The 23,353-nt window shown below is 35.9% G+C and overlaps 1 protein-coding gene across 2 annotated transcripts in view; it reads right to left on the minus strand.

Annotated features, from left to right (window-relative positions):
* CCDC73 (coiled-coil domain containing 73) overlaps nt 1-23,353 on the minus strand; it is an 85,368-nt gene that overhangs the window by 50,523 nt on the left and 11,492 nt on the right. For both annotated transcript variants that reach the window (XM_054199334.1, XM_054199335.1), the window contains exon 2: nt 7,133-7,279. In XM_054199334.1, the coding sequence (XP_054055309.1) occupies nt 7,133-7,264 (132 nt within the window). In that variant the 5' untranslated portion in view covers nt 7,265-7,279. The remainder of the gene's footprint in view (nt 1-7,132; nt 7,280-23,353) is intronic.

Genomic DNA, 23,353 nt, shown 5'->3' on the forward strand with positions numbered 1-23,353 from the left:
GTCTGTCTTTCCAAACTCATCTAGTTTGGTGTATTTGTTATAAGCCAAAACCTCAAGTCTAGAGCATTTACAAAACAAGCTTCAAAGTGCAACTACCATCAGAAAAGAAATACAGCTATGAAGATAAAGTGGTAACAGAGATTAAAAAAAAAAAAAAAGCTTAACATATGCCCTGTGTTTCTGACTTCACTAAAATTTATGGCAAATATATCACTAATTTCAATGGTTGTTGGAGACCAACAAGTATCTATCCATATTTAACTTATCATGAAATAAAGGGAAAAGAATACAGTATTTTAAAGGGGAGCAACATAGCAGATACTAGTGTCACGAATTCTTGACAAAGAAAACTTCAATTCAAATAGACAGGGCTTACCAAAATGCACCAGTTACCCAAATGAAACCAAGCCTTTGGTGTATATAAAAAAGAAGCAAGTTTAGTACAAAACAACAGAAAGATTTCATAAACAATGGAACTGGTAGACTATTTGTAGTCAAGCATATACAGCGTTTCCATTTTAAAATGTATAGGTATTTTAAATTCTAATAAGAACAATGAAAAGAAAACACTCGCAGAAATATATTTTTGTGCAGATACTTGGTTTGAAATTTTACAATTGTTCTAAGAAACAGCATATTAAAATTTAAGACATTTATAATTGTTAACTCCCACATCCATACTGAGAACTTCACATTTAACTAAATAAATACAATAATAGAAGTTTGCAAACTGCATTACATTCCATTTTAAGTGAGCCCTTTGCTTTGAGTACTAGAGGATAAGAACCAAAGTTCTAAGTGAACAACACTCCTCCAACTTACTCCCAAATTATAAAGGAAACTCTGGAAGCTATCAAAAATGTGTATATGTGTAACTACTGTTGAAAACAATACACATCATAAATACTTAAACTGAGAATGACAATTATATGATAAAAATGTTCTCATGTGAAATAGCTAAAAATTATAAGCCTTATCCATCATTTTTACTTCGTTCAAAGGACATTTATAGCTTACCTGTTTTGAATTGAAAGCTTTTAAAACTTGTGAAACACTTTTTTCTTTTTTGAAGTTCCACCAGTTGTTTAATAAAACAAAATCATTTTTGCTATACTTTGGAGAATAATATTGTATATAACTTTCATGAGGTATCAAAAAACCACAAAACCTTAAAAGTGTTCATTTTTTATTAGATGCCTTAGGACTACATGGATTTAAGTGTTTTTATAAAAAAGACTACCATAACAATAAAAGAGGAGTAATTTGATGGTTTATTTACTCGTTATAACCTTTAGAAAGTGTCAAGCCTTCTTTAAAGTGTTTGCTTCAGGCTGTAGTTTTACACGATGGGCTGTGGATTGGTCAAGCCCCCTCGATTCTTGACCCTGAACAGATTTAGGAACAGAGTACAGCTGGCTCATGTCCAAGCAGCCAAAACTGCTGCTAGGTACTTTTATTATCTTTTTTGAACTCATAATCTACCTCCTACAAAATTGCACATCCAATTTCTCATGCAGGTCAATCAAATAGTACTCACAGAAACTACAGTTTCTGATTGTTTCATACTATAATTAGAATACCCTTCATGAACTAAAGAGTCCAGCACAACTTTTAGTAGTCTGCATGGATATCCTTCTTAAGATTTGTTCCCAGGACAAATGTTAAAGGGAAAGAAAATATTTATCACAGCTTTATTCCAGGTTTAGTTCCTGATACATTTTTGGATACTAATAGTTATGACAGTTAACCAAAATCTTTAGTAATCATATATTTGGAATTTATTCTCAAAAATTTTTCATTTTCAGAAGCAGAGAAATTGAAATGTATATCAACTACCTCTTTTCCTCTGGAAATCTTTCATTGCTCTGTCCTTGATTCCACTGCACAGACTGAAATTGCTTTGTATTTAAATAAATCTCCTCTATTTAAATATATTCCTTTAAATGCTTGCATTGATAATTATAATGTTCTTCTCTTCAAGTTCAAGTAATCAGTTCCTATTCAAAAGCCACATCATTTGCTAACACAAGTTATAAGCTAACACACCTCTTACTGACTTGAATAACAATGTTGTGTATGTCACAGTCATGAGATCCATAAACTTCAATACTGCTTATTCATTTATATCCACATACTTACTTTTTTTTTTTCCCCCTTTTTTTTAATATTCAGCTTTCTTCGTTTCTATCATTTTGCTAAGAAGTACCCTAACTTACACTTAGGCAGAAAATCCAGTTATAAAAGTGTTAGGATTTTTTTGGTTCTGATTCCCTTTCATCAACTTTCTTCACTTAATCTCTCAAAAACCAACTTGCCTTTTGGGCCCAACTAACTTTATACTGCAACTTCCGATTTTCATCTCAATAGTGAACTCCACTTGCCCATCTTATCTGTGAAACAGTGCTAAATAGATAGATAAGTTAGCTCTGCACAGTTACGTACACCTCTTCCATTCTGGAAGAGACCAGCTCAGGTATCCTGAGCTACAATGTGCTCTATGGTGCTACGCTGTGCAGCGCAACCTCTTCGTAGCTGCCAGAAAGCAGCAGTACATTTTAGAAATGGGAGAGAGTAGTTAAGGGTGAGCAATGCTCCATGTCCTTCCTCTAAGAAAACCTAGAAATAGGCCACTATATAGGCCATAATCCAATAGAACTTGGATTAGAATAACAAAGCCATAGCAAGGGTAGAGTAAGAGGAATTGAGATAAACTTGCTCAAATCTATCTGAAAGGAAGAGCACATACAGCTCTGCAGCATGAGCGTGAGCTGCAGCTTCTGAGAACAGAAACCAGAAAAAACTCAAGGTGAGGTGTTGTGAGCCACAATGTCTGCATCATGACAAGAGATATGACTCAGGATTTGTCTCTTCTAGAAAATAAGTAAGTAAATATCCTTCTTGAATTTTCTTTCTCAGTGACTGCTCTCTGGCAATCAGCATGAAAGTGGGTAAGCACAAAAAGGAGGTCTAATTTATATCAAAACGGAAGGCAGAATGGAAGACAGAAAGGGACAGAAACTAAGAAAAACAGGGAAAAGAGAGAAGGAAAAAGAGCATTAGGGGCAGGGAAGGAGACCAGAGTCAATAACAGTAAAGTGATAGGACCAACCAGCCTTTAAAGAATATTCCTGTCCACAATGTGGAACTGATTGCAGAAGTCTTGAGACCAGGCATTCATGTGCTGTGAGAGCACAGGTATGATATTCCCTGGCAAATGAGACATCTCATCCCCACTTCTGGTGGCTGATTCTGATACCACCTGCTACATCAACATACTTCTTTGTCTCAAGCAAGGGCGTTTTATATAGTGCTTGACAGAAATAGTAGGATGGTAACTACCAGTAACTAGAAAATATGGCTTCAACGTACAAAATTCGGGGGGCATGGGGAGGTGTCCAGGGTTCCAAAAGGATATATTTAAAGAATCCTATATTAAAATATTTATTTGAAAAATTACCTTGTGAGAAACATGAGTAAATTTGAGAGCTGGGAAAAAATGTTTCTTAAAAAGTATTTTAGCTAAAAGATAAGCATTACCAAGTTATATCTATATCATAACTGCCCCAAAGAGAAAAAAGCAAAATTTATTCTTTGTAATTTTTACTAAACAGAAGAGTATCAAATCTAATGAACTCAAGACAAAAAATGACAGAATCTATGTTACTAGCCAGACTTTGTGATGTTCCAGTTAACACCAGAAAGAGCCTCAAACAGATGCTTGTTTTCAGGTATGGAAACAGGTCACTCAAACTTGTCCTTTGCACCAAAGAAAAACAGTAGTACAATTTTAAAAATCATCACTAAGGTTTATCATTCTTGTGTCCAATTAATCAACACCTACACTGCTTCAACTGCTGCTAAAAATACTCATGTCCTCAGGGTATTAGAACACATTTCTATGGAAGTAAGGAAGAGTTTCCTTGATTTCTAGGTTTACATGCTTTTCTGGCTAAGGATGGGTTCTTTTGTATCTAGGACAAGAAAATAATTCAATACACAATATATATGGTTTCTTGTCCTTGTAAACATTATCTTTAAACCTAAGGACAGTAGTCCTATATGCATTGTACTTCAGGAAGCATTAAAGACTTCCAATTTGACCCACTATGCTGCAACTTTATACTGTCAAAATCGATTATATTTATCCCTTAAGAAAAGGATCATCTCTTATTACTCAATAAAATTAACTCAGGTGATTGCAGAGCAAGGCTGACATACTTTGAACAAAGTGAATGGGATATCCACCACAAAAGAATCACTGGGCTGATGGGACTTGATGAGTGGGAAAGCTAAACTGGCAAAAAATAGAAGAACATTCAAACTCTATTGGAGTGTGAAGTAATCCCTGAGGGGTGGGGGAAAGAGTAATACCATTTTTTTGGAGCTTCTAATTACATACATATTCATATTAAGTCAATTCATATTAAGAACAAAGACTCTATGAACAGCCAAAGGAATAAAGTGAAGCTGTATCAAGTATAATAATTTAAGCAATGCGTTTTCCAGAATAAACATCCACAGTTACCATTAACTGGAATTTCATCTGTAAAATAGCAGAACAGCCACTTATTATGAGCAACTCCTCTAAATTATTTTTAATTTGAGAGTTTAACTACAGCTATATGTTTAACCAAGGAAAGTGAAAAACAGATAAGTGCTCTGAAGTTACTCAATGCATTTCTATAAATAAGCATATTCAGAAAAATTAAATTTCTACTTTAAAATAACAAGTATGGATTGTATCAAGTCTCAAAATATTTTAATATTTAATTGTCTATCTAGCTTTGCACAGATAATTTTATCTACAAATTTATTTTTATTAATTTGAAGCTATGCTGCAGTACAACCAACCACTCAAGGCAGTTTATTAAACTCAAAATACATGATAGTTCCTGTCCTGAAGAGACTCCTGTCTAAGTGACAAGCAATACCAACAATAGGAAGAGAAACAGAAGCAAACAGAGGTAAAATATCTTGTCTAAGGTCAAGCCACAGGTCAAAGACAAAACTGAGAGTAAAATTCACTATACTTGCCTATACCGCCTCCATCAGGCTATCAAACTACTGTGAGCCTCACAAGCAACTTGGAAGGGAAGTGGCAAAAGTAGTAAGAAACCAGCAGAACTTCAACTTTTACTTCACTTTCTTATGCATTAGGTGACACAGTTTAAGGTAGTGTGTTTCATTTTTGTCTATGGAAAAACTATCACGGTGCAAGACAAGCACTGCATTCTCCAAGTTAGCACTGTATTTTGGTCTATGCACTACCTTTTTCTCAGGGCTGATTATAAATTTACATAATAACCTCATGTTGGTTGAGTGTAAGACATTAAGAGGTAAAATTAGGGGAAGATTTTGTAGCTTTTTTTTTTTTTAAGCAAAAACATACATATAGAGTTCTACTTAAAAAAATAAAAATGAAGGGCATGTCCATGTTGTTCTATAACGCTTGCTTGTTCAAAATATTAACGTTTATATTCCAAATTTCAAAAATACTAAGCAAACAGCCCTATACTGATTGCTAAAGCAAAGCAAGTAAAAAACACATTCAGGGATACTTCAAGATTTCAACTTGACTAGCTGTAAAATGCTTAATTTTATTTTTTTTTAATGTAAATTTCTAACTAGAAACAGGCAAACATCCACTTTTTTTTTTTTTAGGGTAAAGGAAGGCACAGATGTTTTAGAAATTTAGGGCTATGTCTTAACTATGGAATTGGCTTTTGGCATTAGCATCAATTTTGAAACTAAAAATACCTTTACGCCAAAAAATTGCTCACCCTCCTGAGGCATCCTTATATAAAAATCACAATCACTTACTCTTGCAGTATAGCAGACACAATACAAACAAAACCAAAAAATCTCAAAAGATGAAACCTCATAGCACTCCATAAACATTTTAAGCTCTGATCAAGTGCATTAAAAATGCAAAGTTAAGGTAAAGATGTAAATGGAATTCAGCTAACAGATCTTATAAGGAAAAGTACACTCCAATTATTATTATAAAAGTTAAAGTCTTCAGTCTTTTTTTTTTTTTTAAATACAAAAATAGTTAGACTACACTAAACACTACCATTGTAACAAAAGTCTAGGGACCAGACTGTCATGAATTTCAACAATACTGCACCAAGAAAGTAGGATCATGCAGCTTTTTTCTTGGATTTTTTTTTTTTATGGCAGTCATTCTTTTGTTTATGGTTTTTAAAGAGAGGATTATAGCATTTAACTTAGATCAAAATAAGCATAAATCAAGCATGTCATCAATACTAATATTTCAAAAGTAATAATACACATCATCTGAACAGGTCAAATTCATCAAATGCAGAAAGATATACTTTAGGTCTTTCAAAAAATACAACAGTTCAGAAACACTAAGGGGAGAAAGAGAAACAAATGTTTACACACATACAACTGAAAAAGTAACCACAGAAAAATGTAACTGAAAAATTAACCACAGCAAAATATAGCTGCCTTCAACAGCGCAGAAACAATTTTACCTTAATACTGCAAGATGATTCAACTCATATTTCAAAAACAAAACACCCCCACCCTCCCAATACGCAATACGCTATTATTGTAGGGCTCTAGCTTAACAGTTTAGCGATTTAAAAATGGTGAAATAAAGTGGATTTGGTTATCGCAGTAGCTCTTTGACCTCTTAGGTAATTCTGAAAAGCACAAGTAAACAGACAAAAATAAGTCAAAATCACTGCCTTTCTAGCAAATGGTAAATCAATCTATGAAATGAGAAAGGCTTATGGACTTGGCAATGACTTGGATTCTCTTTCTTTCCTTTTCATATCAAAGGCTGCTCTTAAAGAGAACTACAATGAAATTTAATGTAGATCATTTTTGTCAATAGCCTGGTGATCAGCTGTAGCAACTTTGTACGTTACCATAGGAAAGCCAAATTCACTCCCATGCAACCCTGTTGCCTTTGTGTTAGCTACAGAGAAATTTCTAATACAGACACTGCCTAAACCCATGACATTTTTAAACAAAATCCTGGTCGGTGAATTACTTAAAATATAGCATGAAGTTTACCCACACTTATGCAGCATTTTATAAGATTACATACAAGGAGACAGAAATAAGACAAAGAAACACCAAAAAACAACATATACATATTTACCCTTCTTATACGCAGTTCTTCCATTGCCTCCAATAAACTCGTTTTAAAGTCTAACAGTCGAATGGAAAGTAATGTCTCTGATGGACTTTGAAGAGTAGAGTCAAGTGCCTGTGTTTTAAAATCTTCATCCATTCTTTGAACTTGTTTCTGCAAAAAAAAATAACGTGTATTTCCTCTCCAGTTTATCTTTAAGAGAATATTCAAACTGCAAAACTTGCAAATGTGGAAGCAAATTCTTTTTGCAAAGAGTAAAACTACTACTTACAGCCATTATATTAGCCATTAACCATATTTGCATTTTAAATTAACGTGCAATATTGTAAAAGAAAACAGCTTTATCATAATTCACCACATTCATTTGTTTTTCCTTTTTATTTTTCGCTTGGTTTTAGTTTTAAACAAAAAACGTGATGAGCATGTAAAAGAAAGTAGTACAGGGTTTTTTTCCAGAGCTACTGCCCTGCACTGACAGAAAGGTACTGCAACTAACACATCAGGCCATGAAAAATTAACTGCCTACCTTCGAGATTTAAAAAAAATCACAAGACTAAGCTCAATTTTAAAGGAGACCTTCAGAGTGGGTTGAAATTATGAACTAAAGGTAATATGCACAGTTTCTGCTTCTGAATTTTAACAAGAAAACTTTTTGGTTCTGTTCCCACAAGATCAAGTATCAAAATGTTTTAGTCTAAGCTATCTACATCAGCTATTATCAAGCAAGGAGTTATCTAACATATGACCCTTATGTGTAGAGACAAAGCACGTTTGTTAGTGACATCAGAGATGATTACAACACTTAGCATTTGATTTACAAAAAGATAACAACTGTACATATTTCAGCTGTACTCTTCAGATTGTATTTTTTAGTACTTGAGACTGAATTTCCACCAGTCCACTAGAATACACAATGCTATCCCTTCCTAGAGGCATCCCATGTGTGTTTCTGGACTAAGAATTAAAGAGGTAGAGCACAGGAGTTATGACTGACCTGGCCACTGCCACAGAACCCTCAGGAAGGAATTCCTGCAGGAAGAACAGAGACCTGGTCTGTATCACAGGGCCATAACAACCACAAATCAGGGCTCACCACTTTTTCTGCTGTTGTCTAAATAAAACCCGAACATAGATCAAATTTAAGCTGCTTGGTCACAGATAATAGATTGTTTCCCTGCTCAGTTGCCCCACCACAAAAGTTATTCTAAGTTACCGAAACCATGGTTTTACTAAAAAGGAAAATCAGGCTAATTTTTGTCTTTCATCTTAAATGATATAACTACTACTGAACTGTTGAATATGAAATATTTATATAAGTTCTTTTGTCAGCATCAAAATGTGTATGTTTGAAGGACTTTTGCAGAGGCAGTGAGTGTAAGTCTGAACAAGAACCATGTACAAACATGTACCATTCAGGTAACAAGTCTGTTGTGTCAATGTGCCAACGTGAATCAGGCATCGTGCGGCCAATCTGCATATATTTTAGACACAGTTTAGGCCTAATTTTCGATTTGTGGGTTCCCCTGCCCCCCAAAATATAAACTTTTTATATTGTATCAAGTATTGAGAGGTCATCATAGCTACAAAGATAATAAAAATGCTAACATGCATAATAGGTTAGGCACAGAGTCATTTGATTCCACTTTTAATCATGCCATATTCTGATCTGAAGGGTAAGATTTTGCAAATATAATGTTAAGACATGATGCATGCTCCAATTCTATTGGAGCTGACATTACAGGTCCGGAGTTGGGGGATTCTACAGTGATGAATTTCTACAAGACAGTACCGTTACCAAATGGAGAATGCTAGTAGCCTGTGTGAATGAGGGGGTGGGGGTGAAAATAAGAGTGAAAAACTTGTGAAAAACTTGACACAGAAAAAGGATGGTCTGACTCTGGGCTTCATCCTACAAAGGTAGGTACGCTTGGAGTGAACTTTGGTTATGAAATAACCATTCAAGTGAACTGGTAGAAGAACATGTATTAACTGATGCACACTGGGCTTGATATTTTCTTTCCCATCACAGAAGCAATCCAAGAATTACTTTGTCTGGAGGATATTTTCAAACCAATGCTGTACTCTGAGGGATGGAAGAAAATGGGCCTCAGGCATCCATGGGCATTCTCTCAGTTCACTGATCCCAGCAGGAGCACTTGACAAACAAGACTTCACCTCCCTAATGCAGTAAGGATAAAGGCTTCTCTGAGTGAAGCTCATTGAGTCTTCACCCATCCCTTCATTGTGAAAGTACTATTTTCTCATGGGCAATTTGTACTCAGACTGCTTTTTTCCAAGACTGCAACAAAATGCTTCAGAGCCTGAAGCTGAAAACTGCAAGGTACAGTATGTGTTACGTGAGCTCCCTCTCCTCCTCCTCCGAGTTGAGTGCAAGACACCTCTGTGGTCTCTTCCACCACATAGAGATCAAAGAACTTTGTTACCTGCCAAATAGTTTACACTATGCTTGACGAGAAAAAAAAAAACAACCCAACCATAAAATATAATCATAAAGTTACAAAATTAAATACTTTAAAATATCAGCCATGTACTGATAAAATGCCTACTTTCAATATCACACATGAATATAACTGTCTAGAGCTACTGTAAAGATATAGGATAACTAATAAATGTCCTTTGACACATAAAATACAAAAAAAATCATTGGGCAATCAAAGACATTCTCAAATAGATGCATTTTACTTTAACAACCAGTATTTGTGGGAATACCTGTAAAAATAATTAAAAAAATCTAGCGCATACATGACATAACATTCTAAAAGTTAAAGTAAAAAATTATTAAAGTTCCTATTTTGAAGCTTTTACTACATTTGCTTTCCTATTACTTGTTTTACGTCTAGCAAAATAAGGACAAAAATTACTTTTTAAAAAGCACATTATAAAATCCATTTTAACACAATTTTAAGTGTCATAAAGGTCTTCGTATCTTTGAAAAGCACTTATTAAAAATTACATCTTAAATACCCTACACTAGAAAGTAAGTTAGCCTATAAGCCTGATAGGGGTCAGGGTAATAACACAGAATGAACAAATTACACTGTCATTCCACTTAAATTATTTAAGTTATTTAATTTGACCTGTAGATAGTCTCTTGTCTTCTCATCATGCCTGACTTTTAAGTGGGAGGTCTTCATTCATGATGATCCTTTAATGGAAGCAAAGCTTTCTCCATTTAACCCATGGTGTTATCAATCATGTACAGGGATAAATGAGGCTGTAAGATTTTGCCAGTATCACAAATGACACTGTGACCCGAGGCCAACATCTTTATTTGCTTCTCCAGTGATTCACTTCAGCAGATATTAACCAATTTTATAATCCATGAAAGGCAAAATTAAAGGACACCATCCATAAAACAGAATAATTCCTATCAGCAACAAAGTGATGTCTGTATTATCTTATAAATTATATGGCCATACAGTGTGGTAATGTAATGAAGTAAAGATGGTAATAATCAAATGCCTAGGGCAAATGCTAATATGCATTTAATCACACAGCATGAAGCCATTTGTCACTACAGTTGAATGCATGTGTACATAAAATACATGAGTCACGTCCTTATTGTTATACTATAACAGCATCAATTTCACACTATCATTTTACCACAATAACAACTGTAGGTTTTGATATTAACTAAAACACTTGAACACCAGAAGTGCAACTGATAGCAATACCTTTAAAAAACTATTTTGAAATACATTCCCCCTGTTATTTGACTTAACACGGTTGAAGACTGCATGTGTGCAGAATTCTATAACTTTTTTTTTTTTTTTAAACAAAAACCCCTTCAAGTACATTTTTTACAACACCCTGAGTGACTTTTTAGAAATAGCGTAATTTATGGCATTTCAATGTAGGCTGAATCAGTTTTTAAACACATATCATCCTTGATAAATAATGATTGATTTTCTTTTGTTTGTTCACAGGTACGTACTTACAAGAAACAGACAAAACATCTGCCTTAAGATAGTCTAAAGTGTTTGCATTACCTCCAGAAAAATTACACTGACGTGTAATTTCTGTTTTCTGTTCAATTTCTGTTCTTGGTGAAATACAGGAATGAAAATATTAGCGGAGAAACTTTACCTGCTTACGTCTAATAACTTCTGATCAAAGTGATGGCCATAAAAATACGGCTATTCCCATCAGATGCCGACACACAAATTAAGAATCAACTCTATCACCCCTGTGCTTCAGATGCAGCCCACTAAAACTGACATTTTAGCTACAAGAAACACTTCTGCAACTATTTGTGAAAAACAGAACAAAAGTTTATGCAACCCAAATAAATTAATCCAGGTACATAATACATTCACATTCATATAGTTACGTCTAGTCAAGGGCTAAAATTTAAAACTGAATATGTTACTACTGTATTTTTGAGATGTTAATGATGCTGCAGAACCAACAAATCAGATTACAGTTTAAACAAGTACACTCCAGATTCTTGTTATATTAAACTTAACAGCAAGAATACTGTCCACTTTTAAATCAAATTCTTTTAAAAAATATTTATATGCAGAAATGGCATAGTATGACTGAGTTTTATACAAGATGTTATCAGTATTAAAAATAAATATGTAATCACACCACACAGGATAAGGTTACTTTTATTATTATTAAAGACCAAAATACATTTAAAGGCACTGTCTGGTTCATAAAATTCAAGATAATAAGTCTCACGTATACATTTTCACTTTCCAAGGAAGTATCATTTTGATACTGTTCAAATACCTGCATTTTTGGGGAGAACTAAAACCAGATTTTACTTGAATCCATTCTTATCTTAATTTTTAAAAAAGGGATAAATACTTAAATTCTAGTATAAGTTGATAAAGTTATAACTTACATATAAGTTCAGAAATTAGAAAACAAGCCTTCAGCTGTACCAAAGGAGCATAACAGCCTAGACTACACGATTATGCTAGGAAGAGCTCATCAAAAAGCACTGGGGGCAGGGGGGGAAGGTAGGTGTTCATCATTTTCCAGATTCCAACCATCATGTCTGTCTCACACCTTGGTTGCATAAGCCAGATGGGATTCCTCCATGATAAGATAACCTACTGGCACACAGTGCCATAAAATTTGGACTATAAGACAACTTGGTACATTGCCTATGTAGAGACAACAACAGACAAGAAATCTAAAAGAAGCAACGTCATGTAAGAACCACTAACTTATTAAGAATCCATCATGTAAATATTTAAGTGGGTTAACACCTATTTTAGTGGATCAAGAGAGTTACAGCATCTTAAAGTTCTTGGGCTCACTTGGATAAAGAAAAAATTTGAAGACAGCACTCTCCCTATCACAATCGGTGCTTCCCCCCCACCACCATTTTAGATTCAGAGATTTTTGGTAGGTAAGGTTATTTATTTTTAAACTTTTACAGGCTGAAAAAATTTTATACACAGTTATGTTTGATGTTCTCTTAAACCATTTTTCAATTTAGGGGTGTATAGAAAATTAAATTATTTTTCATTTTCAATAGAAGGTTATAATACTTCTCCAACAAGAATATATACCATCCTATATTACCTTTTAGGAAAAACAGCTACCTTTCAATACACCAGACATCACCCGCAGCCAACCAACACACTGGATTTTCCCACCCACAATTCATCTGTACAGGTCCAGAAGACGCAACTCATTTGAGCTTTGAAAAAGCTCTGCTGGCAGGTTAGGACTACACCGGGAGCTCCTTTCAGGTGCTGATAGTGGTGTATACTGCCCATGAGGAACACATGGTGGATACAGGATGTAACACACACTCTTGAATGAGATGTGTTGGTTTAATTCTCTATTTTGTTTCCTTTTAGGTTGTGTGTCCTTTGGAAATTGCTTTGTTTTGTAGCTGAGAATGGCTCCATTCACACATACATAATTTCTGTAATTGCTAGAGGTAGTGCCCTCTTTTGTGAAGTGTTTAGGTATTTGTTTTGTTTAATTTCTATCTGTATCCAACAGACTGCTATTAACAGATATATTTCCTTCCTAGAAGGGAATCCACCATGCAACTCATATTTTAAAGATGCTCCTCTACAGTTTTGTTAAAAATACTACTCTATCTACCCATCATCGTCTGTTATCATGATGATCTAAAAGTCATACAAAAATGATATTTCCTTCAGTCTTCTAAAAGTTTAGAAACTAATCAATTTTCAAAAAATACCAAACTTTTCAGTTTTCAAAAGTGTATTGCCAACCTTATAAGAATTAAAAAAAAAAAAGCTAAGATTAATATACCAGTATATTGGTTTTCATTTACAAGGAATTACATTCTTCTTCAAAATATAGTATCAAGACCTGGACTCTTTAAAAAGACTCAAAACCAGAAAATAAATAAAAATCTAATATTTGTGGTTTTGTAGTCACGTCATCTTAAATCAAAAATCATTTAGAGGAGTGATGGGGCAGACTTGTGGTTTTTAAATGCAGAAGATTGTATGATTTATTGCAATTTTACCATAAATCAGGTAGTACTGTCAATGCAAAGGACTTATTTTAAAGGACCACTTTATACTGATATTAATTCTAAATAAATACTGATTTATACTAAAATTCCATAGAATATGGAATATCCCACAATTCAGCACATTTTATCCAAGGAACAGATTTGTGAACCTGCTATTATTTCTTATTTTCCAAACAAAAAATAGTCCTAGTCACATCAAGTTGCCCTTATCTATGATATTAGAAGCTTCTGGACTAAATTCAATGGCATTTGTTTAAGTTCAAGATAAGTGTAAAGATTTTTCATTCTGGAATCTATACACTTCTTAAGTTGCTTTTGTCAAAACCCAGGAAAGTATTGTGTCCTTTGCAGGAGGGAGACCAACATTACCTCCTTAATAGAGCACAACAGTTGTCCTTAAAAACATGCCTTAGAATCTTTTCTGACAAAACCATCATTAGATACTAGTAATCTGAGACAATCTGGTTGGCGTTCTCTCTCTTTTCAAAGTTACAGGTTTTGATAAAATTGTGGAAAAAATATTGGACAAAGAACTCAGCTGTTAGAATTGTGAGGTTTGCTTGGTCAAGAAGTAACTGGTCTGGGTTGTTTGTCATTTTTCTCATTTCCCTAAAAGTTTGGGTGTTTTATCCAACTCTGTTTCAAAATGTTAATGAAGCTAGGGAGTTAATGAAGTTAGGGAGTACAGATAAACGAGTTATTATAAAAAATGGTGATATGGTTAACATCTTTATCTGTGTTTCAAACCCATATAAATATAACAGCTAAGCACACTATATGTGTATACTCATCACATGACAACAAAAAAACACGAAGGAAAGCTGAACAACACATTCCTGAGAAGACCAAACTGATGACCCAGAAAGTATATGGGAAAGTCCCTCTGAAAGCCTTTTTTTATTCAATCTGCCAATACTCGATTTTTATGAGATAATAGCAATTATCACAGTGCTCAAATTCAGCTTTTTAGATCCTAAACCAGTAAAGATTGCTCCCATCAAATACAGAGCTATAGTAAATGTAACTTGAAGAGCAAAGGTTTTATTTAAGCAGGTTTTGTCAGTTAGTCTGAAGTCTGTATTAGCTACATGTTGAATTCTGGATGAAATTTAAGAAATTGGAACTGCTTGTCCAAGTACTGCATCACTTGGGATCTGCATTTTTCCCCCATTACAAGAGGTTCCCTTCAGTAATTTGAATTCTTTTGATGAAAATATGCAATCTTTCACAAGCTAGCCAGCCCATGCATTTTTCAAAACCAGGTGATTTAAAATTTCCATATCACATAAGTTGGCTAGTCGGTCTAACAAACACAGAAATACATTTTCAGGATCCTTGCCTTCTGTAATCAAAATTAAATACATAGTATGTTGTATCTGTCTTTTATAGGACAATACTATGGTAAGACCATAGACAATGACAGATTTTTTTCAACCACAAGTAAAAAAGATTATTAAAAAATTAGCAGGAAAAAAAAATCTTAACTCATTTCAGCTCAAATTAAGAGGAAAATGTAAGACAGTTGCACTCTAGTTAGGACTGTAAAAATGTGTACCTTCTTACAACATGTTTGTCTTGGGGATTAAATTCTCCTTCTCCCTAACCTTTCAATCCTAATATTTTTTCAAGATTTAGTCAGCGTCCTTTTACCTATTAGTATAGAGACATTAACTGTTCAAGGGATTAACAGAACACAGATTTACTACAATTTTACAGGCACAGAAAAATCTAGACGTCTTTGAGTTAAAAAGCAGTTTACCTTCGTTTTAAACACCATACTGCCACCTAGTCGACAACATAATGAACTATTGCTGTCTTCGTACTTGATGCACGGCAATTACAGCTAAAGCCATGGAATAAAAATTAAATTGTTTCCTAAAAACGCGTTTGTGCAAAGACTAAGGTATCAGAAGCAATGAGAGCTCCAACTAACTTCCCCGTCCAGTTGAAGTACTCTGGCAGCACAAAATAAGCAGCAACTGCAGTTCTCACAACTCATTTGCAGCGTGTCACTCGCTGCAAAGAGGGCGGATGTACTCAACTAGCATTCCGATGTGGCAGCTGCTACTTGTTTGTAGTTATAATTGTGAAATAACTATAGCAAGTGTAAAACAAGGAAATAATTAGACTCAGTACCATCAAGTAAGTGATCAGTCCAAAATAACAGAATATCAACATTAAACAGATTTACACTGACGAACATATTGAAGAAAACCATACCCATACGTGAGAAATCTAAAGATCTGTGAAATTTAGTTTTATCAATTCAAGAAGGCTGTCTGCTATAAAAGCATCATTCAGAACCAAGTTGAGCTGTGGAGCGTTTCTTACATGACAGTCTCATTAAGGGGAATAAATTGCTCTCTTGGCTAGATCTAATCCAAAAGATTAGGAACATGGCAGCAGGAGGAGGAAACGCAATCTCCTGTGTCACCAAGTTCAGGGACTACTAATATTTAACTTTATTTCCAACATTTCGGAAATACCTTCTTTATACTCAGAAAGAACTGATTTGCCTGAAGGTTTGTGTTGTTTTGGTTTTTTTTTCCTTCTCTCTTCTTTTAAATGTGCCTGACAAGAAGTACTACTTTTTCCCTCTACAAACCATTCCTCAACACAATTTACACTAACAATCCTATTAAATATTTTGGGATCCCTATGGCAAAGCTTCAAAAGGAAAGGAATTATTATCTCGACGGGACATAATATGACAAGAAAATTGTTTCTTTTCTGCCTGAGCGTCATAGATCATGTCGGTAACAGTGAAAAAAAATATCATGTTTCATCATTAGAACAACTTCCTAAGTGTATATACATGCATCCTGCTATAGATTAAGTGTAAGGATGTCTCTGCAGCACCAGGTTTGGAACAGCTCCCACAGGAACGGCAGGAGAAAGGAGGGAGCAGCCTTGCCCCAGGACGCAGAGTTTCAGGTCTCCTTCCCATGTCACAGCATCCCCAAAACTCCAGAGCTGCAGAGACCAGGCAGATGTTCCCTCTCTTTTGGTACCCAGTCTAATACATGATCAACAGGTACAGCAGCTTTGCAGGACAGAAGACAGGATGCATGATGTTTCTCTAAAGGCCCATTAGAAGACCATGGCATAGTGATAAAAACTTGAATGCAAAAGGCATAAGAAACCAAAACAGCAACGCTTTAGGAGGGCACATAAATATACTATAATATAATAAATATTATTAGAGCTTTTTTCATGTTAGCCTTTACCATGAACATGAAAGACAACATGACTGAGATCTTACTAGAAATAGTAAGTATGGATGCTTTACATATTTGTTCAGATTCCTAAGTGAAAGGCAAGATTTAAAACTTTCCTACTGAGGATAAATTTTGCAACTTGAAGCACTCTACTGTTGGCTACACATTTAGTTATTTTTTTCAGCTAAAAATTATTACCATGGCTACAGAAACACATAACTAGCACTGAGGCATCAGAAGAAACTAAACCAGGAAAGCCACCCCAGGTTCAAACCGGGAATGTTCCTCTGTAGTTACCTGTAGGCTGAAAGGCACTGGAAGTCAGACACAAACAATGCAATAAGCATCAAATAAACAAAGCGATGGTGTATGAACAAGTGGAAATGCAAGGAGACGCACAGGAAAAGGAGAAGAAACTCTCTTGTACTTCTTTTCTCCATTTGGATTCAGAACAGACTTGGAAAAGGCAGCACTGATGGAAAAGATGCACCAGGCATTAACATACATTCCTCACAGAGCTGTAGCACAGTGGAACTGTTCTTACACTGACAGGCAAGCAGCCTGGCTGCGAGTTTAAATAAGGATTTCCAGAATTTGGATGGGGTGTTGCATAAACAGATCCATATGAAAAGTGGGAGACTAGGCCCCACATAATAAAAATGAGGAAAGACATTGGGTCGGGACAGGCCCAAGGTTATTAACAGCACTGCGGCCTCCTAGGCTCCACTGGAAAACTGCTTTTTAAAAAAACAAAACAAAACAAAACCAAAAACATTGTTTTCCCCCAATTCTAGCGGAGAGGAGGCAGGTTATTCTCCAGCAGGAACAGCAGCACCAAGACCCCCCGCTCAGCTTACCCGTCCTCGGGGCATGGAGCCGCGGCCCCGCGGTGCCCCTTCACAAACACCCCACCACCACCGGCGCCGCCTTCCCGCCAACGGCCGCCCTCGCACCCGACGGTGGGGCTCTCCTCAGGGGGCCTGAGCCACCCCCGCCGCTGGGGGGGGGCGGGCACGGGGAAAGGCAACACACATTGATGAAAGTTAAATTTTACTTTATTAGCAATATATGAGTAGGACACGTAACCCTTTCCAGTCTGAAACGTAAACCTCCCCGGGAGCGGTGCTTCCAAGGCCCCGCCGCCCTCAGACCAAGCTCGCCCTGAGGGGAAGCTGGAGAGGAGCAGACGCCCTCAGGGCAGAAAGGCCTTTAGGGTGAGCACACTTCTCACAAAGTACGGAAATGCAGTTAATGCACCCCCACGGCCTTTACTCTGCCCTCTAGCGACACCACGCGTAAGTTCATTTTTAAAGGGAACGGGACCCAGAAAATAATTCGTTTTTCAAAGGCATTTATGACACCTTCTTTTCCCCTCACCTCATACATCCCGTTATGTCGTTCTGAAGTGGATGACTGCTTTGCCCCAGATCTGTACTACTCTTTCTCAGAGGTTTTTTGGCACAATGACTTAGATTTGTCAATTTGATGTTATTTAAACTATAACAATATTATTTGATTTAAGGGCTAGTTAAAGCGCACATAACCCTAAGGAGAAGGTGATTTGACTTTTGGGAGGTATGCAGCCCAACTTTGTTGAAACACAAATGAAAAAGAAAATATATCAAAATCAACACTTGCAAAACACTCAAGTTAAAAAATATATATTTTTAAAATGGGATACCTGAAATAATACATGCTTGGTATTAGAGATAAGCAGAATGATGACACTCAGAACTACACCCTTAGCCCAAATAATTTCTCATCGAAAACTTTGTTTTCTCGGCTATGAGGCTCCATGGGCACAGAGTCCCAAAGGAACGTTCTTAGGAAGGCTGATTCCAGTAACACTGGAAACCTGCAGTGACACCGACCCTCCTGAATGCTTCCTGTGCCTATGAAACAGTGAATCGCTTTTCTAATACACAATCAAGTTCGTCCTCATTAACCTTACCAGGTACCATCACGGCCATGCTCATGAGACAGAGTGATGGGGCTTCTGTGTGTCACAAATGGATCTTTACAGATGTATTACAACAAAAATCCTCAGCTAACAAGGCTTAGGCTAGTGAAGCAGCAGAGCTGTGTGTTGGTTGAGATTGTATTGTCCCCATAGGTCTTCATGGCTGTTTTGAGTATTACTGAATGGCTAGTGAAAATATACAACTGGAATGTTCTATCTGTTCAGGAAGATCTGCCATGGGATTTTCACTTTTCAATGAAATTGACCTTTTATTTACACAAATACTTACTTTGACCTTCAACTGCAGTTCTGTATTTAGAACTCAATCCTGCTCTCACTCCTGCTGACTTCAAGATAAAAAGAGCTAGATAACACAACAAGCATAGCATGTTAAATGCAGTTGGATTAATTAAAGTTCAGATAATGCAAAATGGTTTGTCCAACTCTGCTTTGAAATTTTCATAGAAAATAGTAAGAGAATTAAAACCAAAAATACTATCCAGCAATTTTTTTATAATACCACTATATAAAGAACCACCACAACATTTTAAAGATTCATTAAGAACGGCTTCAAAATTGTATGCTGTTATTCATTACTCATGCAGTAACTTTCATGTCAGTTTATGACTTTACCAACTTAGTTCTCTGCAAAACTTAACATTCTTTTTTATAATTTCTTCATATTATTAATAAATCAATGCTGAACTACTGCATGGAAGAAGAACTAGATATAAGAGCAAGAAAGGGGATACACAGTCATACTACTCAGGCAAAGCATAGGAATGTAATGTGAAAAGGAGCACTGTAATGAAAAGGTATGCAGGAATTTATTTATCAAGGTTCTACATTTAACATGGAATGTGAGCTGAAGTCATCTAATAACTGGCTATTAGGGTCCATTACTTTTGTTTGATCAAACTTGAAAGAGGCAAAAAGAAATGGCATAATGAACATGAGAAATAAATAGGTTTCCAGTAACTATTTAATTTCCTGGACAAGGGGAATAGAACAATCTAAGCGACTTGCAGGAATAAGTGTCCTATCTTTAAAAGAAAACAAAACACAAATTTGAAGGTAATACAGGAACTCTTTTTACTTATTTTCATCTCCATGCTAAAATTCAAATATAAATGTACAAAAAATACTTTGGTTTTGACTCAAGATTGTTTGCATTTCACCTGGATTACTGTCTTCAACAACAGCATGAACTTCCACGAAAGCATCATTTCTGTAAATTGTATAGTGCAAGTGTCTTTGAATAAAGTTCATAGCAAGTAGTTCTGTATATTTAATGTTACACATAAATCGCATTTTATGGAAAGATAAAATAGTCACTGTGGAATGAGTCGCTTTTTTCCCCCTCCTGAAATCCTGTGATTTACTTGGCAAAAATAAAGTATTTATTTGAAACAACGATACCTGGAAATGTAATATTTTCCAAGGTACAATTCAGAAAACATTCTTTTGCAGAAGTTTTGAAATATGTAATCTAGATCTACTAGACGGGGGCATAATTTGGAATGTCACCAGTAACATGAAATTTATTCCTGTCAAGGCCACAGTTGGAAGCCAAAAAATGAATAGAGCGGAGGGCTGACCTTCATACTGACGTTTATAGACAGTGCTACAAATGAACACTAGATTAGCATATATCGGCTGTGGCAGCTGTTGGAAACCATGATGTTGGCAATTCAGGACAGCACTCCAACCTTTGAAATACATTTGGCAGTCTGATTAACATACCTTTAAAGCAAAGCAGAGATAAGCAAACCTTTATCATTCCTCTAATGGTTTTCACTAGGAATTCTGATAGTGTTAATCTTACAAATTTGTACTTAAAAAAAAATACCTTTTTGAAGAAAAGTCTATTTTTAAAATACTTCTAATGAAGACTCTACATAACTAATATATTTGGATATCTCAAATCTACATCCATCTTTATTGTAACTATTTGCTTTAGATGATGTGCATACTTTTTAAATACAAAGTATACTTCATAATGAAACATGCCAAACGCTGCTTCCTTTTCTCTCTCAGCTCACGCTGTTGCTAGATTTAACCCAAATTCATTGAATTTATACTTAGAACATATTACTGTTAACTTGAGATATTTAATAAAATAGTAATGTGACACGTATTTAGCAATTTTGGAATCCATCAAATCATATTCTAGGAAGTAATATTTGCAGTTACATCAGTTTGTATTGTGGGGTTTGTTGTGTTTTTGTTTTGGGGGGTTTTTTTGTTTGTTTGTAGTTTCTTAGGTACATTATCCCTATACCTCTGAGGTAATTTGAATATAGTGCACCGAAGTGAAAACATTCACTTGGTGTTTTCACTTTATGTAATTTTAAAAGTAGAGCATGGAACCGCAAATTCAATTATCAATTTGAATTATATAGCTATGATGATTCAGGGATTATATTAAATTCACAGTCTCAGTTGCTGTTCTAACAGTAGGATATCCTCGCTAATCTGACAAATTCAATTCGAAAGGAAAATGTCAATGATTTTTAGGATTAAAGATAGGTAATGACCAGATATGCTTCCGAACTTTATATATTAAATAATATTTCCACATTCTTTAAATTATGCTCCCATAGGAGTTTCCCCATATAACTAAAGAATATAATGAGATTTTATTTAATGCTGAGATTGAAGACTCATATTCCCAGTACGGAAGCATCATAAAATAATCTGGACTACAGCTTGCTTTAGTGCGTTCTGTGAGTAATTTAGATATGGTAAGGATGTCCAAGAGGGAAAATGGGGACAGTCCTCTGATTTGGCTTGTGTTTACAAAGCTTTATTTGGTGGTTCCATTCATAATAATTTTTGTATAAATCTTTAATATGATCAGACAAATGCACCTGGAAGGAATATTCCCTTTCAGATGGACTACAGCAAGTGGACTGTTCTTCAGCCTTTCACTTTTTTGGTGTCAAGCTCTCAAAACCACAACAGAACATCTGTCCCCAAACATTTGTGGTATGTTCTTCCATGTTATTAATTACTGCAGTTAGACTGCTGCTTTTTAATTCAGCATCAGTCTTTTTGCGATTGTTTTCAACCAAGTAAAATGAGTTTACAAGAAATGTATCTATAGAAGGAAATGTTGAAACAAAAAAAACAAACCCCACAACAGACTGAAATACTGCGAACGAGACATACCAGAGACATTAAAAGAACTAACCACTGGGATTCATTTTTGAAAATAAGCAATACAGCTGCATATAAATATCAAAACAATAACAGAGCAAACCCACGAATACAGTCCCAAAAGACACACTGCTCTTCTCATAGAGTGCTCCTGTTGGAACCAATGGTTCTTATAGATGATAAATCATAACTACTGAGCCATCATGTTGCACATGGTACGGAAGCAAAAATAAAAGAAAATATTCACTTAACACAGAGAATAAATATTTATCATTGAAGAAGAAAGTAAGAGTCAAAAAGTCACGCCTTCCTTTGGTTTGGCATACAAGGAAGGAATTATTTTCTCCAAATTTACCGAAGGGAGCTGAATTTAGCCTCTGTGTTTATTTTTTCCTTTGCAAAACTGAGACTGTGCATCCAGGTAGCGCAGTTACTCTGCCTGCAGTACCCCCTCATGCCCAAGAGAGTCCAGATGAATAAAATTAATATATCACAGCCTAGGCACACCTCTGTCTGGTGTAATGGACCTTCATGTAGTTGTCTTCCCTCTGCTAACTCTTTCACCATGGCTAATTCATTTTGCAGCCAGACTGACTCTTATTGGCATGGCACAACACCAGGATGGGAAAACAGGCTATTTGGGACCCCTGAAGGAGTTCAGTGGAACCTACAGCCAGTCACCCTAAATCAAGAGGGTTCCTCAGAAGCTGCCACCTCTCACGGCTGCAAGCTCCTGCTGCTGCACAAGGTCTTGCCCCTGGTGGCAGGGGTTGCTGGACATAATGCCCTGCAGAGTTTGGGCACAGGGCGGAGGTGGAGGGGAGCACACAGAGATGCTGCCCCTCAGGCAGCAGCACCTTGCCCTGGGAGAGGGGACACCCTGGCTTGCTCTGAGCCAGACCTCACGTGGGGCTGGGGCTCCTGACTCGCAGGAATGTGGGACTCCTCCTTTCTGCCAAGCTCTGCCAGCACCAGAGTCCTCCTTCTCTTCCTCTCACGTTAAATGGGTCTGCAGGTCTTCCTATGCTATTTTTCTTACTTTTGCTCAAACCAGGGGGTGGGAAGAGGGACATGAAGGAGGGAAATGCATTTCTTTCCATCTTCCCTGCATACCAAAACATGGTTTTGGCCTCCTATCTTTGATTTTTAAATCCTTTAAGCTTCTATGGTCTCAAGCCTTTCCAAAAAGCTTTAGGTGTTACATCTCCCTTGTCCTTAGAGCAGCTGTATTTTCATTGTTTCTTGCTCGGGCTATCTCCCAGTTTTCTGAATTATGCCACATTCACACAAGCCAACCAACCAGTGATGGCTAAGAAAGCTCAGCTGTTCCTTCCATTGCAGAAGCAGTCCTGATCAAGAAATCAATTAAATGTATACTTACCTTTTAGCTTTTT

The sequence above is a fragment of the Rissa tridactyla genome, chromosome 4 (assembly GCF_028500815.1).
Source record: "Rissa tridactyla isolate bRisTri1 chromosome 4, bRisTri1.patW.cur.20221130, whole genome shotgun sequence".
Classification (NCBI taxonomy): domain Eukaryota; kingdom Metazoa; phylum Chordata; class Aves; order Charadriiformes; family Laridae; genus Rissa; species Rissa tridactyla.